Source organism: Sceloporus occidentalis, unplaced genomic scaffold, assembly GCF_023333645.1.
Source record: "Sceloporus occidentalis isolate IW3139 unplaced genomic scaffold, rSceOcc1.0.p SCAF_28, whole genome shotgun sequence".
NCBI lineage: Eukaryota > Metazoa > Chordata > Lepidosauria > Squamata > Phrynosomatidae > Sceloporus > Sceloporus occidentalis.
The window spans coordinates 12,804,343-12,828,313 of record NW_028317008.1 but is presented as its reverse complement, the minus strand read 5'-3'; the positions used below and the strand labels follow the sequence as shown (position 1 = coordinate 12,828,313).

The 23,971-nt window shown below is 39.0% G+C and overlaps 1 protein-coding gene across 7 annotated transcripts in view; it reads left to right on the top strand.

The window, feature by feature from the left end:
- The window catches only part of LOC149299842 (glutamate receptor-interacting protein 1-like), a 206,876-nt gene that overhangs the window by 74,964 nt on the left and 107,941 nt on the right, over positions 1 to 23,971 (top strand). For 6 of the 7 annotated variants that reach the window (XM_089486244.1, XM_089486246.1, XM_089486245.1 and 3 more), the window contains exon 1: positions 4,697 to 4,829. The exons of the other annotated variant lie outside the window; for it this stretch is intronic. In XM_089486244.1, coding sequence (XP_089342370.1) covers positions 4,697 to 4,829 — 133 coding nt within the window. Of the gene's footprint in view, positions 1 to 4,696; positions 4,830 to 23,971 lie in introns of those variants that run through there. 7 annotated transcript variants of the gene reach the window in all.

Sequence of the window (23,971 nt, the reverse complement as noted above, 5' to 3'; positions counted from 1 at the left end):
CATCCCCAGAAGTCTCCCTCCCATCTCGATATGGAAACCATGAGTGCATGGTGCCGCTAATCATCTGATGAAGCCTAGAAAAAACCCCCTTCGTTTTAGGAGACTTCTTCTTAGCCACAGAACCCAATGTGTAGTGAGCTTTCTGCTATTATTGAATTGCTACTCACACTGGTCTGCATATTATGGCACCCCACATACATTGTCATATATCTCTGTCCTGGTTTCTTTCATGTTTCCATCTTATATTATTTGGACGCTATCCCTCTATGGTTTATTCACTAAAGGGAGAGTTGGCAGGAGGGTAGTGGATGTAATTCCCTCACTTCACAATCCATTATGAATGGCAGGTAATTTTCTTCTCCTGAAGAGCTGATATAATTGCATATTGTAGGTTACATTGTTATACTTCTTTTAAAACAAGAAGAAATGGAGAAATGAAGGGGAATATTTTGCAGTAATGTAAAAATAATGCACACACATAATATGTAAATGTATAAAGTGCGCACTAGAACAATTGTTCTACATTTGGGAAGCTCAATATAAACTGTATCAATAAAGATAAAACTTTTGCCTTCAGTTCACAAAACAGAAGTGACTCTAATGACCAGTTTGTAACATGTAATTTGTAAACAGCTGCAAAGCTTGTATCCCATTCCCATTAGCTCATAAAAGCTTCCTGAAATATCTGGTGGACTGTGTGAGAAACACTTTTTAATTAGCTTAATACAGCGAGGGAATTTATACATGTATACGATAGCCATAAGCAGAGCTGTAGCTAACTTCTTTTGCACCTGAGGCAAGAATGGAAAATTGTGCCCCCCAGCTACTTTTTTTTTTTTTTTTTTTTTACAGATGTTATTTTATTTACACTGACCATAAACACACACATACACATACGCTGCCTTTACACACGACTGCCCGTACACACTCTCTTCACACACCTGCCCATTAACACACATATACACATACGCTGCCTGTACACACACGACTGCCCCCACACACTGCCTTTACACACACACACTTGCCCATAAGCACACATATATACATACACTGCCCTTACCCACGACTTTACCCCCTTTAACATGCGGATAGCAATACACTGCCTGTACACACTGCCTATACACACACCTGCTCATTAATTCATATATGCACATACACTGCCCGTTAACATGCATTTACACATACACTGCCTTTACATATACCTGCCCGTAAACACGCATATACTCATACACTGCCCATACACGCTGCCTTCACACACACTTGCCCAAAAAAGTTTGTGATTTTACATTAGTAAGACATGCAGATACTAGATGGTTATGCTTTGCTGTCAAATACTACTGTAATGATGGGCCACTGATGATTCTGGTTGAATGGAGACAGCAGATGTATAGATCAAAACACTTTTTTATTTTTTTAACTAAAATTGGCTTTATAGTTAGGAGGGAGTGCAATGTGAGTGAGTTTCGCCCCTGAAATTTTGATGCCTGAGAAACTGCAAATAAAAGGACAAAATAAGCCTGGGGATATAAGAAGCTGTGACTGGTACTGTGGTTTATCACATTAAAGTCACCCCTTCCTGTGAATGTTTTCAAGGAAGAGTTCTTAAAGTGAAACCACCCTGAAACGTTAATTCTTTTTATATAATCATAATGGGCACGTGCGTTGCGGTATGTATTGTGTTGTGTCTTTACATGACCCAGCTGTATTGATATAGAGTAGCAATAAAAGAATGGGATAGGGTTTGTAACTGGAATTTCCACAGATACTTTATGTTTAAGAATTTTTCTAATTTAATGTTAATAAAGCATATCCTGTCAAAGCAATACTGCAATCTAGCCATACAATGACCATTGAATGTAACTGTGAACTATGAAAATGGTTTCTGAATGCTGAGGATGATGGGGGTTATATTCAGACAGGTGTGTGTGGTGTGGGTTGAGTGTTCCAGTTATGGCACGGTTACGAAAAGTGCTTTTTGGAATGAAATGAATTGTGCATGACTTTGCTAGACTAGTAGCTCTCAGACACAGACGTTCAAAATACATTTTTCATAAGGTCCCTTTGAACTGTTTCATCGCGTTGGTGCGCATCCAAGAGAAAAGAGTGGATTTTTTGGCAGCCATGCTTTCTGGGTGATCTGTTAGATGCTAGCTGAAGAAGGGAAGAAGTAATAGTGTTATGGAATATTTTCAAAGTGTTTGTTTCAAGTAAATTCAGATTATTGCACTTGCTTTGAAGATAAGAATAATAATAATAAAAATAGCTTTTGGCACACTTTCTGCAATATTGATTTTATGAGAAAATGCATAAAATCCATACTTTCATACTTCTGGAAGGAACTGTCATGACAGATGAAAGTTACCCCAAAAGTTTGTTTCAAACTTTTAATGTGCTTCAGAATACCAAGAGTTAAAATGCTGTTACTGATTGCAGTTTTTCTCATTAAAGTAACTATGGCACATATTAAAATGCAAGAAAGAAAACTGATGTTTAGTTCGGTTATTTCAGACTCCAGTCCCCAAGAGTTGAAGCAAAACCAATATTAGGCATATAAATAATAATATATATATATATAATATTTATTTTATACATTAGCCGAATAAAATGAAATGTGGACATGAAACCAGTTTGTTATATGGCAAATTCCTCAATTCTCCAAGAACAGGAGAAAAGATATAGTACGTCCGTTGCTGATAATGTATTAACAAAAAAGAAATAAAAAGCAGAGGTATTTGAACTCATAAAAGGTGCAATTCATACAACTATAGAATATCAACTATTATATCCACATCTTCCTATACATAACAGGAGAAAAGTCCATCTCTACTGTCCGTGTATGCTAACTACTGTATGATCCGTGCAGCCTCGTTTGATGTTATCAATTTGGAAGGATGTTATAAACTGTAACCCTGGATTTGGCAATAGAAAAGTTCCTGTAGTTTGCCTTTCTGTTAGTAACAGCTAGTTGACTGTGTTTGCCCTTGATTACAGTTAATCCATGTTAGGCTTTATCTGTCTGGGCCGTGGGCTATTATTCACATCAAGTGAAGAACCCAACCACACAGAGTAAAGCAATACCGATGCGTTTCTGTTGGCACGAGACGAGGATTAGGGGTGCAATTTCCCCCGGCCTCCTCTAATTTAAAGAATTTTGGGCTGCTGCCTGTGTTACTTGCCAATGTGTACTACTATACAGTACAGCTCCACATACAGCCACAATCTAGAGTAACACTGGCTTTAGGAACAATATACTCCTTAACTAAATCCTTTTGTTAACGTAATCAGGATATGACTGAATAGTACACGTTGGGCATGCTGTCTTCTCAATGGGCTCTGGGCTGCTTTATTACTGGATAAACTGGTCAGAGATGCCTCCTAATCTGAATGTTGTACCTGTAAGGTGTATATTGATTTAAGTATCCCTTTTTGAGGATCAAACCCCAATAACCATTGGGTTACTGCATGTAAACTGTGAAGACATGTAATAGTACTTGTGACATTTGGTGTCTTCTACCGCAGTGGGTTATTTGGTCATAAATTCAGCTGCACAGGTTGTCGCCTACAGGCATGTTTTTGTTTTGAGCACAGCTTTAGTAATTTGTATTTAAGAGCTCTTTATGAGGATTTATGTAGGCTTAACCACAGCCCATACTATCCTTCAGCAAGCATCCGACCTCCTCTTTGCAATTCGGTTGGCATTTTGCTAACTCATTTTATCAAGAGTTCCGTTTCTCGATGAGAGGTAAAACCAACAAAGCGTATCGTATACATGAGTACCTTCCTACAGATATATGAAGCCTTCGTCTTTTTTTAAATTATTTTTTTAATACGTCTTTCTTGTGGCTAAAACCGTTTTGGTACGTTTCTGTTTATTGTGTCCTGAAAATAAGAGAGTGCTGATATTCTTCAAAGGCAACCGAGCCACCATGACTCGGGCTTGTGTGGGGGAGTTACTGGGCTAACAGACTACAACACATCTTTATTCTCTGTACTGTGCCACAGGTGGATGCAGTGAGATGTCTATTGATTATTTACTAGAGATGTCTTCCTCAAGGTGCTAACCTTGAAAAAAATGCAAGTTTTACCTTTTTGGATCAATATAAATATATATAAATAAAACACTGTCCCTTTTGGCTATATCTGAGCCGATGGTGTGGCAGCCACCCCCTGGTGCAGAATAGTCAGTTCAGTGGTTTTAGGGTTAAATGCGTGGCGGATATAGTTGTAGTAGTGCCATTGTGCCAAGTGGGTTACACCACTTCAATGGCCCCTGCATGCCCGGAGAGGGGGGTGAAATCCAGTGGAACTCCTTCTCTGCAGCACAATGGTTCAGCCCTGACAGCCAGGCGTCTCCTTCCACACACCCCTCGTTCCAATGATGGAAAGGGGGGGGGTGAGGAGGCGGAGGGGGGCAGCGGCATGTCAATGCAGGGAGACCTCTCACTCACACGCACACACAGGCAACTTTACTACACGCTGCACCGGAATCCGCTTCCTCTGCCGGGGCTGCAGTCTGGCTCCCGCCTGCCAGTGAATGGGATGCTTGGCACGCTGGGCGCCTTGTAGTAAGCAGCCAGGTACCCACAGGGGAGCAGCAGCCCCACGCACACGCTCACCAGTCACCGTGCCAGGTCCCCCCGTGGGCGCCCGCCCGCACGCACCGCCCTGCACCTCTGCCCGGGCAGCGGCAGGAGGCATGGACAGGTTCCTGGGCTTCGTCAGACAGATCCGAAGATCCAGGAGGAGGAAAGGCAAGAAGTACCGACCCGAGGAGGATTACCACGAAGGCTACGAAGACGTGTATTACTACGCATCGGAACATTTCCGAAGTAAGTGTCTGCTCCGGGGAAGGCAGCGCACGCCAGGAGTTTGGTTGCCTGCTCCCTGCCGGCTCCGTGTCTTGTACCGCATTGTCTGACATTCTGTGCCTGTGCTGCCGTGCTTGGAGTAACTACTCCTGCAGTAGCCTTCATTATCTGCTAGTGTGTGTCTCCAAGTGCTTTCTATGCCAAGGAAAGTTCACGGGGGTGCTAAGAATTGTACATATCCCCACAGGTGGCCCGTTTATCACATCTGCTGTCTAATGGAGCCTGTCTCGCAGGGGTCTCCCTACACTGGATGCTGATGTGACAGCTTCAGTCTATCAGGCGGAGGTGCATGTCCACAATGGCCTGAGATCCCATTGTTTTGGTGTAAAACTCGGGAAACTTCAACTTACATCAAACACAATCTTCATTTTTTAACAGATTGTGGATCATGCAGGTTGATTTATAACCGGCTGGACTCTGCTTATCTTATTTTGCTTTTTTGATTGTTTCATTCGAGTTAATGCGTTGCTTATTGCACCGAATAATCCGGTTGTATAGATTAACTGTGTATGTTTTTAAAAAAATAATAATAATAAAATGAGAACCTCTTTCTAGTGTTTTGGTGAACTCAATTGCTAGTGTTGGGGTTTATATATATATATATATATATATATATATATATATATATATATATATATATAATATACACACACATACACACATTTTGTTCTTTTTAATGAATCTCGCATGTCTATAAAGAATATAGACATGGCTACGTGTGTCAGTGGGTATATTCTATGTAGCTGTCACTGTTGTATTCTCTCTGCCCATCTCAGGCTTGTCCCTTTGGTTTACAAATGCCCAGATCTGCCCGAGGAGACAGTGACAGGAGTCCACAGCCCAGGCGGTTCTCCCTGAGCCAGCTATGTCACTTCTCGTTACGTGACTACCCGTGACAAGTTTTTTTGTTTTTGTTTTTTTTATAGTGTGTAAGATTTTAAGGAAAAATGTCAGTGTCTGATTATTACAGGCTTCTCAGAGATACTTCTGCGCACTTGAAAAAGTAATTTGTAACTTTAAACAGTTTCTTGCAGGGAATTGCCAGGAACATTGACTATCCAGGAACATTGCTTTTAATGTTTTAATTAAGATAAAGCAGAGATTAAGCTGACAGCACCACACTCCAAGTTTTTATGTGACGCACTACTTGTTGTTTACCCATTGTATCATTTCATGTTACAGGCCACTAATAACCATTACAATCTCTGTTACTTCTCTTTTGATTTGTATTGGTTATTATTTAGACTTGTCGACTGTCTTACTGTATGTATACAAAATGGGGATTTAAAAAGAAATTATGTATAAAACCAGGTTAATTAGGCGTTATCTCACTCTTACTTTTACATCTAATGGTGCATTGCTTACATTGGAAAAACACGCCGGGGGTCCAGAAATTTTGTGGCTAGCCTCCGCACCATTCATTCATAAGTCCCTTTTATTAAGAATTAAGATTTAGGAACTTAGTTTAGCATTAAAGGTTAATGTAGTTGTGTTGAAAAATGTCTCTAAAATATTTCCATGTGTCCCATTTTAAGGTCCAGATTAAACAGGGTATGGTTTCTTTTTGACTGTTCAATACATCGGCTTCCTTGCTCCACTTATCATAAAAGATGCAATAAAATATACTTTAATTGTGGGTTATTGGGAAGTAGTAGTTTCCTTCTATGAAATCTATTTCTTGCAGCACTTGCTTCACGGAACAAATTAAAGATATCCAGGACCACCTGTATGCACTTGTTGGCTCTGATCACTACTCCCAGTGGTCTCGGCTGCATTATCTCCTTTATGTGCCATTAGATAGAACTGCAGCCTTTTGCATACATGTTCCCGAGAATATGCTTGGGAGCCCTTTAATCTCATTTTGTTTACTTCATACAGTTATGTATGTGTGTCAGTAAAAATGTATGAAGTAAGGATCAAGAGTCCCAACCAAATATATTTCCAGTTCTTCAAAAATGTTTTGTTTGCTTGTCATATGTTAGAAGCTCTGCCTTTAATAAGCGGTGCAGGCTATAACCTGTAGTGCTTGACGCCTATTAATATTGAGAAGTGCTCTGAACAGTTCCATTAGATTAGATTTACAATGCAGGTGTCATAAATCACATGGACCCTTGTGGTGTTCTCTAAAGCTTAATAAACTCCCGTAATATCCAGGGAGACGCAACATAACAACATAAAGAGCTGTTTTCTTTTGAACAGTGGTCATCTCAGTCTCTCCAAAGATGTCCTTGCTTAAAGTTAATATATCCTTTGTTTGATTGAATACGTTATTATTCAGTGACTTTTAAGGCAGCAACAGCTTTGGTAAATTCTTGAATACATGGATGGCAGTGAGAAATAAAAATCTTTGAATTCATGAAACTTGAAATAAATCAGTCCCTACATCTCAAATGTGGACAGTGTCCTTCTAAGACATAAGATGCAAATATATAGACAAAACAGGATAGATGCATGTCTGGTAGAGGGACACATGCCTTATACTGTTTTTTTTTTTTTCTTGTTCCCATAATCCCCAGTTGCGTCTCTTTTCTAATAGGTTAAGGAATCCAGGGGAGCACTCTCTGGTTGTCTAGAGCAGTTAGATGCAATAGTGCAACAGGTCTCCATTGCGCCATCTCTCCACATCAACATACAGAAAGGGGCAGAGCTCCCTGGTGTATGATGAGGGTCTAGATCACAAGTGCACCCCATGCAGTCTCGGTTACATGACTCATTTTAAGGAGCTTTAATGTATAAGTAAACTATAGACTGACCCCCCAGCCGCCCCATCCTTGGTCATACATGGAGTGCCTTGTAATGCAGTCTGTGGAGCCTGTAACCAGCGCAGGGGCCTGGTGTGAAAGGGATTAGCAGGGATGCTCTCTGAGTTGATGTGGTGACTGTAACACTTCTTTGTTTCTTTGCGAAACATCATTATTTGTACTGTTGAATACCCAAGTCTCTTACAGAAATATTTCTGTAATCATAAATAAAATGCAAATCATTGTCATATAGCACAAATGCAGGCACTAGTAGGCTGTTGCCATAGAAATGTACATGCGTCTTAAATGTTGGTCTTTATATGATTAAACCTTCACAGGAAAGAATAAAATGGCAGATATGTAGAAATGTAGGTAAGAATTAGAAGTGAATTGGCCTACACCCTGCAGTGCATCATTGATGTAATAAGATACAGGTTGACACAAACTTCAAAAGACTGCAAAGTTATCTCCGAAGGACCCGTGTTTGTGGCACCTGGCACCGCATCAATCACCTGATCACAAAGAGACTTTTATCAAGCCTCAGCATCTCACGTAGAGCAGCCTCTGAAAGCAGCTCTGTCTGCTGTATAGGTGCACAGGGTATTTTTGGGGGGATATCTATTTAAATTATGGTCCTGCTGCAGTTGACATTTCTCCATTTCATGCAATTTTTTATGCATCAAGTCTATGGAATGAAAATCTTTGAAAGTACTATGTCGAAGCAAAGCATGTAGTGTAATGGCACGTAATGACTGCTTTCCAATTTCAAGCAGCAGAAATACTTGGGGAGCATTTTATAAAAAGGTTGGTGTCTGTTTATATTCCTCATTTTGATGAAGAATGGTCCAGCTCTGATTTTGAGCACATACACAGCCTTGTTAATATTAGGGACAGTCTAGTAGAGATATCACTGTCTTTACTTTCAAACCATCTCGTTATTAACCTATAATTCCATCATCAGAGGTCAGTGCACATAGGAGGCCAGCGATCAATAGCAATACTAGGTGACCTCGTGACTTTTTGTTTAAAAAATCACTACTCCAAAACTAATGTGAACACGTGGTATACAGGGCAAGTTCATTGATTTGGGGTCATTGATTAAACATGTTTTTTTTTTTTTAGTGTTAAGTACTGCATTGATCCAGTTTCTTTCTTAAATACGGTACATCACACGATCCTTGAACCATGGCTTCTCAATGCCAACAACGGCCCACGTGTGATATAGTTTACTTATGAAAACTACCTATAGTTACTTCTACCTGTCATTTTAAAAGGGAAAAAATAACATTACAGGCTGTGTAAGTTCCAACACCAGGGTATTATGTTGGCTGATGCACCTGTGTACACTTTTTACAAACATATGTATGTGGTGTAGTTCAATCTAGTATTGTCATTATATTTTAGTGTACTGAACAGTAAAATTTAGTACTTCATTATGATATCTGGGGCAAAGTAACATATATATTTTTTTTAAACTGAAGAAATGTAACTTATCTTATACTTTCTTACATCCACTTGGCATGTTTAGTACATTTTTACTTTTTAAAAAAAGATTCAGGAGCCCTGTGTAGGATCAAGCCTAGAACCGGCCCTTAAATTTTGTATTTTATTTTTAAACAAAATGATATTTGTGTTTGTTTTACACATAAATATTTTGTTAAAGCCTTTTGCTTGAAATTCCATTGTAACGTTCAGTTTCTGCAGAAAAAATATATTATTTATATTTCTCATCTTGCTGTATGAATGCCTTGTGCTCAGTCTCCCCATTTTTAATTAGTTCACAAGGTTGCTCATTAAAAAGTGAGCTTTTTTCCAACCCCCCCTTAATATATGTTTTCAACAGTTTTATTTGTGTGATAATATAACTGTTTTGTCTGTAAGATATATAACCTCATTCATCCTTGTAGGTCAGATTTGTGTCACATTGACATCAATAGTTTATATGACATTCTGGGCAGCAGGTGTTCATTTCTTCTAATTGTTTTGCTGCATTGTGAAGTCGGCTGATAAAGAGCGATTGTTTTTGGCTGGTTGGATGGATGGGAAATGCTAAACTGTCTTTTGGAAATATTTAACCTACGCTTCTGAACGTTACAAAAATTAATCGTGTAATATGTAGAACTAATGCAAAACAGTATGCTATGTACAAAGGCATCCCTACGGTTTTATAGCTGGCAATTTTGCAGTACGTCTATGCATACATAATGGATATATCATATGTCCCACATCCATGTTTTAAGAAATACATGTATATTCATGTAATAACTTCAAAGATTAGCTTGACACAGGACTTTCACGAAAGTATATTTTAGAATATATTTCATGTAGATTGTAATATCTTTAATTGTATCTTTATGTGTACAATTAATGTAAGAATTCCCTGTGGTGCTTCAGTTGTTAGTTTCACACACTCGTGTATGTAGTTCAATAACTAGCGCCTGTGCGCTTGTTTATTTATAAATGCTGTGGAAATATCTCATTCATTTTAATACATTTGAAATGCATTAGCGTATATTTGCAGACATTTATAAATATGTAAATCACAATGTAGAATCTTTATTCAATGTCATGTTGAACTGTAATATTCTATTGTGCAAACATATCAGAGGAATGCATTTTCCTTTATTTCTCCAATGTACGATATTGTCGAGTTTTTATAATACTTATGTCCCCTGATGCAATTGTCTTAAAATGTGGAAATACCTAATTACCTGTCCAACTGCATGATGCTTCTATACCCCGACGGTGGCTTCACAGATACGCTAGCCCAGCGTCACTGCCTACAGAATGAACCGGACAAAAACTATTATGTTACATACGTTACACGAGAGAGAGGATATTACAGAAGGATACGTTATTTTATACTCTAACTTGATTAGACTACACACTATAGATAAATGAACCATCTAATTTAGCATTTCACTTGGAACTAATCTTTTTTTTCTTTTTGGTTCAGGTGAAAAGTTCTGTTTAACGTTTATGAGGCATAGCAAGATGGTAATAATTTTCATATTTCCCTTATTTTGTTGGGAAAATGGTTGACATAATTGTACGGTTATGTAATGAATTCAGATGCTTCCTGATGTAACTAGGTCACACAGTATAGAATGCTATTGCCATAGTTTACTGTTTTCTCCTGGATATTAAAAGTCTGGAGGTTCTAACTGCAAAGTGGGTTTGATATTCCTAATATTAAATATAATATCGATAGATATGTCTTCAGTAAGCTGAACTTGAGTTCACTTGTGTTTGTTTCTTTTAAATTGTGGTGCACTCTGTGCCACTTTTCATCAATCTGTAATCAGGAAAGCAATTGCAGAAAAAAATGGTATGCCTGTGAAATTTCATTATTGGATAGTTTTGTCATTTAGAGGAGAGAGAGAAGGAATCCAAGCTGGTTTCTGTGCAGCAAGAGTAAAATGAACGATACAAATGAAATCAATTAGTTTTATTGCAGTGGACACAATAAATGATATGGACGATTTCACTTAATCCTGCCAATGGGGAAACACACATTGTGCAATTTAGTCTTTTTTTATTGGCATTAGAAGAATTACTGTTCATTACTCACTTCACGGATAGAGTACCAGCGTTAAATAACCTCACAGGCTTCCTTAACTGGTGTGTTCACGCTCTTGTTTAGTCTATTAAACTATGTAACATATATCACTACTATTGGTAGTGTCTCAAGTTTTCTCCAAGCCACTTTGTCTTTCAGCTATAAGCTTTTTCTAGCTAATTAACATTTCTGCTATATGTTTTCATCTCTCCGAGTCTCCTGAGCTGTATCGTGTCACCAGGGACACGGTGGTTTCTAATTTTGGTACTGGCCCGTCACGTGTAAATCGATGTGGTATAAGACATCTCATCTTCTTTGGTGTTCTTTTTTTAACTTTTATATCCTTTGATTTTTTTAATGCATCAAGTAATAATAATAATAATACGATGATGTTTATATTGTCAGTAGGGTACCTAGCAATGTGTGCTTTTGTTACTAGTGAAGCGGAAGAGCAACAACATTTACTTAAAGTTTAGCATGGGTTTTTTCCAGTGTGATTTATTTGCAGTACATCCAGGGTTTGCTACAGCTGCCTGTCTCCTTTCCTAGCTGGACTTTGGACATTAGCGGCATTAATAACATTCTATTTGTATTTTGCCAGAATTGTATTGGAAAAACAAACTTTTTTATTTTTTTTTCTTTGCAACCATATGTGACTATAAGGACTCCATTAGCAATATAAATATGTATGTGATGACATTGCAGGCGGATCTCCCAGAGGCTTTCATGTGTCAAGAGCTAGCTTCACAAACTTCAGAGGATTATGGGTAGAGTAATACTCTTGTGAAATGTAGACATAAACGATAGTTACCATTTCAGATTTCCCCCCCAAAAAAATATTACATGTATATTCCTTACAATCACGAGACAAGAACACATACACGTATAGTGGGGGGTCCCCTTTAAAGTGCCAGAGAGAATTTTAATTCCCAGTACATCTCTGACTATTGTTTGTCAATACAGTACTGTGCAGACGTTTTAGGCAGGTCTAAAAACACAATTATGTGACGTATGAATGGTTTCACAAATAGACATGCTAATAGTTTATTTCTATAATTTAACAAAATGCAAATTGAGTGAACAGAAGAAAAATGTAAATCAAATCAATATTTGGTGTGACCACCCTTTGCCTTCAAAACAGCATCAATTCTTCCAGGTACACCTTCACAAAGTCAGGGATTTTGTAGACATATATTTAGTAGCTGCTGCTTCATAAATTGAAATTCTTGACTTACCTGCAAAATGATGAATTAGTGAATACACCCATAATGTATTGTATTTTTTAGTTTTTTGTCCATCACTGGTAAATGGCTTATTTTCCTATCACTGTGCAAGTAGCATTGGCCACAGCACCCACCATTACTAGTACTGCTGCTTTTGGGAAAGTGTGGAGAGTATCAGCCGCCGTTACCAGTGTGTATGAGATGTTTTTGTCTTTCCAACATGTTTTTAGTGCCCTCCACAACTTGAAACGATTAAATTATTTTCTTTCTGTTATGTAATAATGAACACTTTCAGATGTAGTACATTTGTATTGGGATAGGCTAATGCAATTAAACATGTCTCTATTGTAACGTAAAGTAGCTGGATTTAGAAGATTGTTTTGTTGTGATAAAAGGCAACAAAACACCTCCCAGACAGATTTTGGAACACTGTGCGGATGAATGTGAGAATGAGCCTTTCTGGTTACAGCAAGGCCATCCATCCAGTCTTGCTATATTGACAATAGACCGTCTGCTCCCATAGAGCTTGCCTGTGCTATTTTTGTGGTGATCAAGCTCAGGGAACTATAGCATTTGTCCCGTGGGTGCTGCAGCTATAACATTTTATTTATCGCAAATATTCTGTTCGTTAAATAAAAACATAGATTTATTACTTGTGTTAAATATGGAGTCCTACAAAATATTTTCACCTAGTGCCCCTGAATACACAGAACCACCCTGCATGGATTTAATGGAGTCCCCAAGAAGAACCAAGGAAAAATGGGGCAGGCTGTTAACTTTAGTAGTTGGAGGCAATGCCAGCCAGTACAAAATTGCCCATGATTAAGCTTTTTTCTTTTTTTTTTCTTTTTTCTTTTTTTAATCGGTGCAGTCCCAATGCTTCTATGTAATACTAGGCTTCTAGGTTCCTGGTTCTGTTCCTTTATGTTTAGACTAATGGTGGTGATTTGATAGCTCTGGTTAGTGAGCATGATTAACTGACCACCTTGGATGCTGTAGTACAGTAGCATTGTATCTTCCATGTTTTCTCTGCCTTGAATTTTTTACACAGGGACAAGGTTTTGTTAAATGACGCCTCAAATTATGCTGGTGCACTTTTACACGATGTGACCTTGTGCTTAGCGAGTCTTGCTTATTTGGTCTTGGATCAGTTAGGGCTATTTCTGATATGAAAAGTGCTTTCTTGTATACGGGATGACCCTAAAATGTTTACATTTTACAGTTCTATACAGAGAATTAACCCATGTTAAAATAAGCAATATACACATATTGAAACCTACCTTATGTATAACCTTTCTGAGGAGCTACACCATTATTCCTCTCCATTTGCTTATATCTGCCATATTGTCAAAGCCAGAATTTCATAGTTTAAGGTATTTACAATAATTTCTGTGCTGCATGTATAGTAAAACTTAACTGAAGCAACTATCTTATCTAGTGTGCTGGACAAGTGGCACTATGTGTCAGACAAGCCATGATAACATCATCGGTAACATCTGCTGCACAGAGAACTGGCAATTTAGCTGCAAGATGGTACTGCGGGATGTTTCCAGTACCAAATATACCTTCATTTTTCTACTAAACAAAAAGTATTTGTTTTAAAGTGGGTTGGGGCAGCTATGTGTAACATTATTTCACTTATTATTGTTGATTGGTTCGTAAGGATGGGTTGAGAAGACCGGAGAGAACTTAAGGAAATAAAATTGATTAGATAATGCATTGCCACTCTGAGCCACATAATTCAACATCCATAAGGTTAACTTTTATGCAAAACTTCTCCAAAACGATTACAATCATTGGTAAACGAACAGAACAAGCAATTGTTTTAATCAATGAATTTAATTTTAATGCTGTGTCAGTTCCCCTTAAACAGATTTAAGAACCAGCTGACCTAATAACTTTAAAATTATATTGTTTTGGACTTTTTATTATTGCAAACATATTCATAACTATATTTCACTTGCTATACAGTATTTCCATATGTTATAATTCAAATAACTACATGAGCAAGCAGAATACTTTCTAATTGTTCTCCAGTCTTTCATTTTTGAATATTTGAGACAGAGGAACGGGGCATTTCTAGATATCCCTACACCTGGTACACAAATTAAAGGTGCGTGGTAGACTTTTAATATTAGGAAGAGTTATTTGCGATAAAAGAAATGTAAAGCAAACATTAACACCAATGGTGTTCATTGTGAATTTGCTCAGTGGTGATTGAGCCAATGGTAATAATAATTCTATCTATAATCACTCAGTAATCACCAGAGAACCTTTCCATTTGTGGAGATCTCCAGTTTAATAAAGAGCAAGGTCAGGAGATAAATGTGAACCGTTTCTTCTGCCAGTACCTGAAGTGCTCTGTACGAGCACACAAACCATGTCAAAATCTCCATGGCTTCAAATACACAATACTATGAAGAGCATGTAATGGTCTGTGAATTTTATAGGATGGATTTTCTGTCAATGTAATTGTTTCCAGGCTTTGAGCAAAGCAGCAAAGGGTCATTTTGGTCACAGCCCAAAGGGTTGGTGGTCCTCTCTATGCCGAAGATAATTGGATGTTTTGTGGGCATGTTTCCATTCACAATAGATTTTTGCATTAGAGATGCTTAAGCTTATTAGCCGCTGGATTTGGAGTCATTAGTAAGCGTGTGCATTAAAAGGCTGTGTTTAAATGCATTGGCCCTTGTGGTCATGTTACATAGTTTTATTCCAGTATTAAATAGGTTAATTTGATGCCGTGCCATTTTCCTTTCAAAATAGTGGAAATAATTCGCTTCGGGCTATTCTGTGAGCACAGAAAGTGCACGAAATGAACATCATGTTTATAGTTTTCCATAATACAAGGCGAAAAAACAACAACCCCACACATGAAACCACTTTTTAACCCCTTAAGGACAATGTGCCATTGAAAACCCATTGAAAACAATGCATTTTGAGCCCGTACATGTACGGGCTTTGTCATTAAGGGGTTAAACAAAAGCTTTATGTTTTCTTCCTCTGTATTCTAGGTTTTTTTTATTGAACTAGCCCTATGAAGTCATTTGGGTCTATTTGAGTCTGATGGGCTAATGGAACCCCATCCTAAAGCCATGGATTGTTGGCTTCTCCAAACAAGACTTTCATCTACGTTCTGACTGTTCACCTTTGCCAGACTTCAATTTTAGTCGTAAAATTCAGCATGGGATTTTCCAAAATGTGGCAAAACAGGAAAAAATCATCAGAACATGACACCTGATTGTGTCACATGTGACAGGGTGTGTGACACAAGTAATTATATTGATGCACAATATATAAATCAGAACAATTAGTCACAAATTGCATCAAATTACCTTATGCATGCCACGTATTGTCGCAAATATAGCAAAAGGTGTCTTGTGACAATACTCTGACATTGCAAACAGCACTTCTGATGTCCGCTCTGGCTAGTATTACCCCCTTAGTGGCTGAAGTCTGGCTAGGAAAGTCACCATGTAGCAATACCTGTAAATCCTGCTGGATTTTCTTGCTCTTTAGCTTTAAGTAATAAAAATCTACTTGGCGCGTATTGCTTAGGTACCCTACTGACAATATAAATATGCCACAAATAGGAGAGAAAAAAACAGCTGCCGTCCCCCTTTAATAAGTGAGATCGAGATTAATTAGATTATTACAAGGGTCAGGGCTGCCCCAAGGCAAAATGCCGCCTGGGGCGAATTTTAAAATGCCACCCCCCCCCCCTTATCTACCCTTCCTCTCCCTCCGTCCCTGCCGCCCCCCCCCCCCATTATCTACCCTTCCTCTCCCTCCGTCCCTGCCGCCCCCCCCATTATCTACCCTTCCTCTCCCTCCATCCCCCCCCCTTGTACTTACCTTTCAGCAGCTTGGTTTTCGCTTACCAAGCTGTCAGTACCCGCTCGGCGCCCCTCTCTCCTCTGCGGCGAGTCTCCCTGTTCAGTCTCGGTGCCGGCTTGTAATGCTGAGCGCCGGAAATCTTCCGGCACTCAGCATTACAAGCCGGCACGGAGACCGAACAGAGAGACTCGCCGCAGAGGAGAGAGGGGCGCCGAGCGGGTACTGACAGCTTGGTAAGCGAAAACCACCCGGCACCCCTTTCTCTCTTTCGCTTTTTTAAAAAAGAAAAAGGGCTTGGGGCGGCAAAGTGCCGCCCCTTCAAAAGTGCCGCCTGGAGCGGTTGCCCCACTTGGCTCCATTGTCGGGCCGGCCCTGACAAGGGTTTTAGGATTCAGGTTTTACGACTCTAATTGTAATATCCCGTTGTTTTGTGAAACGTATCTGATTAAAACAAATTCTTCAAATAGTTTCAAGTTGGTTGCATAACTTTTGAGATGTCTGTTTTTGCTCCAGTAATGTTATGTTACAATGACTTTGTAACCCTACGTGCAGTGGCGGATCTACCGGGGTCGCAGGGGTCGCGACTGCGACCGGGCCCCGGCAGCAGGGGGGCCCAAGCCAAGGGGCCGCCCGAAATCTTTTTTAAGTTTTTTTTTTTAAAATAAGGCAGGGGCGTCCAACATGCGGCCCGCGGGCCAAATGCGGCCCGCGTAAGATCGGCAGCCAGGGCAACCGATCTTACACGAGCCGCACCTCAAGCCCTGCTACTTACTTGTGGGAGGGTCTTCTGGACAGCACAGAGGAAGCGGAGTTCACGTGACATCCTACTTCCTCTGTGCTTTAGCAGAGAAGGCAGAGGGAGGCCGCGCCCCCTGCTGAAGTCTGTGAGCGGCATCGAGGGAGTTGCAGTGCAGGTAAGGGGGTGGGGAGGGTGTTTGAATGAGTGTGTGTGATTGAGGGAATGAATCTGTGAATTAATGATTATATGAATAAATGTGTGTGTGTGATAGCATGGATGTGGAAGTGCTGGAACCTAGGCATGATGGGACTGTGATTGCTGTTAGCAATCACACTCCTATCATGCCAAGTCAGCCAGTACATGCTGAAACCTGGCCAGCTGCCCCCCTTGTGTAGTGATGCTGCCAGCAGTATGGGGTCTGCACTTACAGCCACCCTGTACCAGCATGTACTGGGTGACTTGGCATGATAGGAGTGTGATTGCTAACAGCAATCACAGCGAGCACAGTCTCATCATGCCTAGGTACCAGCATTTACTGGTTGCCTGGGTATGATAGGAGTGTGATTGCTGTTAGCAATCACACTCCTATCATGCCAAGTCATATTGCTAATTTTGTCCAATTGTGTGTTACCTACTTTTATTAAACATGTGAGTTTTTATTATTATTTTTAAAGGTGGGGGTCATTTTCGGTTTTGGCTAAGTGAACCCTGAATGTTTTGGTCCAGAATTTTCATTTTAGTTCATCCCTAGAATAAATCTAGGGAATCCTGAATTTGTAGTCGCAAAACTTTCAAGGCCCAGAAATCAGTGAGAGGAAGAGTAAAGGTTTTGTGTCATTTTACTTTATTTTAATCTGCATATTTTATTAAAGGCCATATTTTTTGTCACAGTGAAAAATGAGTGCGGCCCGCGCACGTATACAATTCTGATGAAGTGGCCCACTGCAGAAAAAACTTGGACACCCCTGGATTATGCCCTTTGTACATGCGCCCCTTTTTCTTTGATTTTTTTACAGATATGATTCAATATGTAAATAGAATTTGTTGAATTAGTTGAAAAAAAATTGTTGGGTAAAAATCATGTTTTTTGGGGGGGGTGAGGGGGTGGGGGGGCCCTTAACAGATTCTCGCACCCGGGCCCTGAGGCGTCTAGTTACGCCCCTGCCTACGTGTGATGTTGCAGCAAAACTAATGAGATTGTGTTGGGGAGGATAGTCTGCAGGACTGTGTGTGTGTGTGTGTGTGTGTGTAAAATATCATCTGCCCTGGCAGCTTAAATGATCATGAAAGTAAAAGGAGAACACTAGCTATCAGCAAATGTGCTATGGCAATATTGGTTGAAGATTTGTATTATGTGCTCTTTTATGTATAGTTAAACTAAGTAAGAATTAAACCGAACTCCAAATAAATGGTAGGTATTGGCATACCTAACATGGTTAATATAATAGCAACATCAAACTGTGTTTATACAATCACACCAACATAAAATAGAACACAAATTTTAATGGCAGATATACAACATTCAGCCTATCTAGTCTTGGAAAGACTAAAACCTTAACCAGTCCTTGGCCTCATCATAGATACAGGATAGTCGTATGCCAACCCGTGCAGGTTTATAATACCCGGGAGTATATATACAATAAACAAGGAATCCGGGCACACCAAGCAAATACAATTTAAAAGCACTTATCATAGACATAAATATTGGGAATTTATTCACACTTTTTGGGAATATACATCAAATTACCCCAGTTTGGCAAATCCTTTATAATCCTAACATGGCTGTATTGCTTACCATGATGCTGAATCGGTGGGACTGTGCTGTCTTTTAACCCACTGAGACACTCCTGCAATTTAAAGCCCATTCTGGACACCTTTAATGAGGGAGTTGTGTGGTACGTGGGATGCTTCACCCCAAGCCCTCATCAGAACTTTGATGTAGTGGGGGCTAAGCAAAATATGGCCATATCATGTGACAGAATCCCCAATATTTCTGCCTCAGGTAGGTGCTTCTAAACCGTATTTGATGGGTATGCGCTGAATCCTTGCTTTGTTGTTTGCACATATTGGCCATTTCAGCAGCACTGAAAAAACATCACTATTAGGCATTAAACATTGGCCCGAACCACAAACTTCATTTTTTTTAATGTAAAATGATTCAGGATCACCCAATTAAAGTGGCAAGACTATATAATAAAATATCATCGTGGGATGAAACAATGTAGCCTGCTAGTGCTATTTGTTAAATGGAATGTAAGGCTTTAGATATATTGGTCTTAACTGTACATTCTTGCAGTAAAGTTATCTCTGTTTAAAATAGTTTGCATGTCTCATCTTGCCAGCTTTGTCTGCAAATTCCTTTAGCCTTTTATGTTTTGTGTTGCAAAATGAAAAAAGTGTTTAGTTTTTTTTGTTTCGTTTTTTTTTTTTTTATTTCCATTTGTCATGGAAATGTTGGTTTTATAGAATCCCTTGGAGAGATTCTCGGTATGTAAAGGAAATGCATTAGAGAAGCCTGGTATGTCCTTGTGATATACACGTGGTGTGCTATCCTGATAATGTATCATGGTTTCGGAAGTACTGCATATCCTTCCACAGCATGCATAGGTACAAGTAAGACACAAGTCAATTGCTATAGCAATTGAATTACAGATCCCACTGTTGCATTCGACAAGAGTTGCAGGAGCCAATCACATGTATGCTGGTTGACAATGGTGTTTAGCTAGCACATGATATTGGCTGCTGCTACTGCCTTTGGTTTAATTACTTGACTTCAGAAGGAGTACTTCTGAGCATACTCTAATATGCTTCCTGCTTTCAATAGGAGCATCCAAGGGGAGGAGGAAAACGATTCTAACCTCTATAAAAAGCACATTGGAAGATGGAGCCATGTTACGCGTTTTTGCATTGTATGTGAAATCTGACCTTTACTAAATACAGACAGCACAAGCTGGGCAGGCAACCTTTTGGATAAAAAGATTTAAAAAAAAAAACAGGAAGGACGTGCTGATGTGGCTTTTACTTACTGAGAGAAGCTTTAACCCTTTTGATGGTTGCATAGCTTCGTCCTGCAGTTCAGATGTTATGTATATTAATAAGGAAGTGTTAATGAACTTAAGCGGTTTAGCTTGTAAACAGTATTGCATGGACTGTTTATCCTAAGGATGTTTTTAAACCAGGAAACCATTCAATCATAGTAATGAGCTTTCACATACTAATCCTAATTGGTTGCTTACCCTAATAGTTGTGTTAACCTAGCCCATTTGAGCAGAAATCTAATTACATCAAACAGAGTGAACATTATCATTGTAAAGAGGAAATTCGGACTGGTTGGGGAAAAAATCAATCATATTGGGGAAATTGATATGTCATAGGATATATCTATCAAGATATAAAACTGTCAATTTTAACTCAATAACTTGAAGCATATATGGGTTTTACAGCAAACTGACAATACATTTATTGTTGGATGAGTTTTAGGGCTACCACATGTGATATAAGGCATTTTAGCAATGCGTTGGCGGTCCCACAGCTAGATGATATAGGGGATTAGCTCACCACCACGCCGCATCTGCCTTTATAACTAGAGAATAATAATGGACTGATAAAGGCGTGCTCTCCAACCTCTTCTACCTTGGGAGGAATTTGAAACACTTGCCAGGCTGCATGGTAATTTCTGTCACCACAATAAAAATGGCAGATTGTAAAATGAATACGTTCAGAGGGAGTCTTTTTTTCATGCAGTCATCCTCGGCGCTGGCTTAGCAGATGGCATTGTCAGTGGAGATTTGTGTTCAATTATTAGGCAGTTTTAAGGTAGTATTTATGTTCCTTGTAAAAGACTTCAAGATTTATTTGTATACCCAGTCATTATCTGTTCTGACATTAATTTGTATTTTATTTCCTTCCTAAAGTAGTAATAATGGGGCTGTCATTCACTGTTATTATATTGTCGTGTCTTCTGTGGGTTTTTTTTCTTCACAAAAGAGAGAAGTATAAGAAAATAGATCATCTGGATTATTGTTCCCTGCTGGGTATCTGCATTTTCATGTTGTATAATTACTAAATACTCCATTCCTGGATGATTTAGTGTTTTAGTCACTGGAGCCATGCTTGGGAGTTTATCAGTGTAAGGTGACAGTCCTGGAACATCCCACAACACTAGTAGAGTCAGTGGTATTGCTGATCCTGGGGGTTTAAGTGCATCCGGTGCTGAGCTGTTTAATGTATTTCTACTGATTTTGGGAGGTTTTGGAATGTTTCCAAATATATAACAATACAAGAAGCATGAGATGCTCACTAAGAACAGACAGCCGCTTTATAGCCTGCCTTACGGTGTGTCCCCACTTGGGAGCATCTCAAATTTTAGCTCTCTTGTGCCATTAGAGAAAAGTATCCATCTACAAATCAGTTTGATCCCACCCAAAAGGACAGTCCAGAACAGACATGTGAGGCAACTTGACTATGCACAAGGGAACCAACAACTCCAGACGTACATTTTGGCTTTCATTGGCCTCGTCAGTGGGGTACGGTTGGTGTCAAGGAGGTCCACGTCTGGGCTAGCTTTTATACTTGGGGTGAACCCCAAGAGATCTCCAAAGGGTGAAATGCCATACAAAAAAGAATGAGATGCTCCAAAGCAGGGACTCACCGTAAGGCTGGCTATAAAGTGGTTGTCTGTTCTTGGTGATCATCTCATATTCTTTTTGTATCTACAATATTATACTGCTTTCACTCTGACCAACATATTAGAGCAAAGTCTCTCCAAAGAAATATGTATATTTGTAAGTACTTCAATATTCATTCGTATTGCTCCAAAAGGAAAAAGACACTTAGAAGTAGAAGCTGTAGCACTCCTATGGTCTGACACTCCTGGTATGAATTAGCTAGTGGGGTTTGTGCTTGGGGTTCAATCATGTCGCAGTTGCTGCATTTTTTTTCCTGTTACGAAAAAATGTAGGTGCTAAATGCTTGTGCAAATGTAAACCTGAAATTGTTTGGCACAGCCTCTCTCTCATGGCTAATACAACTATATTGCTATGTATTAATATAATACAAATATTTATATGCAATCTATGAAGTTACTTATTTAGTTAACTTTTTATTGCATACTTTGAAGCTTGTTATTCCAGTAAATTAAACATCAAATAGTATTTATCTTTATGTGATGCAATGTTGGAATAAAATAAAAACACCCATCAATCCAAAGGTTAGTTGGAAATGTGAAAATCAAAACTCCATTCAATTACAAAGATAGTTGACAAACGATCCAGATGCTTAATTTTAAAATCTTTAATGTTTGTTTTCTAATTACAAAAACATTAACATACATACTCAGGTTACTAATTTACTTTTTCTCTTTCCTGTCTTTGGGATTTACCCATTATTTGTAAACGCTATCTAGATTAACCCCTTCAATCCCAGGGGTTTTTGGTACCTCAAAGCCCGGAGCAATTTTGCCATTTTTGCGCTATGTCGGTTCAGTGATGATTCACTTTTCCTGTGAATAGTGTACCCATATAAACTATATATTGTTTTTTCAAGGAGAGATAGAGCTTTCTTTTAATACCATAGTTGGATGATTAGCTGAAAATTTAGAATTAGAAATTTAGTAAAAACTAGCAAAAATTAGAAAAAAACATATACCGTATTTGCTCGATTATAAGACGACCCCCCAAAATCTAAATATTAATTTAGGAAAAAAACAAAAAGCCTGAATATAAGACTACCCTATAGGAAAAAAAGTTTTACTGGTAAATATTCATGTAAACAATTTTTTCATATTTAATAAAAGCTATGATTGAGAAAAATATATATATTTTTTATTTCCTTTTATTTGCCAACCTGCCCCCCCAGTTATGCACATCTGCCCCCAGGGTTGCCACTCTGCCCCCAGAAATGCCTTATACCCCCTATTTGCCAGGGGTATAAAAGGTATAAAACCTTGTCTTATAATCGAGCAAATACGGTAAGTTTTTTTACATTTTCCCTCTGAATCCTCACAAAATTAGGTAAAGAGACAGAAAATTCCATCCAGATTTATCAATTCAGGTGTCCTGATTTCAGAAATACCTAATTTATATAGAATTTTCATACTTTTCCAGCACATAAAGCCAACATACTATAAGGTGTACATTACTTTATACAAAGCCGTAACATTTTTACATTAGGTATGATGGGACTGTAACTCTAATTTTAAACAAATAAAACAAAAACACCCACAAAGGTATATATTTCTGTAAAGCAACCCAGGCTATCCTATCAGGGGTATTTGGGCCCTCTACATGCAGGTATTTGGCCACCAATCACTGTCAAAGGTGGCCACAGAAATGAGTTTTTTCAACAACGTGTCTTAGTATTTTGTAGTATTCTTAGGATTTTTTGTACAGGGTATGTGTTACGGCAGAGAAATCTATCCTAAATTGTTCAGCCGCCTTTCCTGCTTACGGAAATACCCCACATGCCTAGTTTTTTGTGGTTTTCTGGACATTACAGGGCACAAACGGGACCATGCGCGTTATAGATTCCAAACGTGCAATTTTCACATTTTGCTTTAGTAGACCTATGTTTCATTTGGGGCGACGCTGGCTTCTGCTGCCAGGGGGGAGTCCAGGCTGTCAAACAGCCTGGTCTCCCGTGCAGCAGCCATGATGTGTCCCTGACGCTGCACGAAGGGCTACACGTACCGGTACGTCCATAGGGGTTTCTTAGTGGGCATTTTTTGGACGTCCCGGTACGTCTATAGGGGATTGAAGGGGTTAATATAGCTTCCATCTAATTGATAGTCCGCACTAGATGCAAGGGTGGTTCCCCCAATGTCCATCAACTTGTGTATATATTTATCTTTGTGTTTAGATGTGTATTGATGTTAGAGTGGTTGTGTATGTATGTATGTGTATGCTGCAAGAGTTTATGCGTGCATGTACAGTATGTGTAAGGTGTTAGAATGAGCACATGTATGTATAAATTTCCTTCCCGTACCATCATCACCCCATATTGCATCA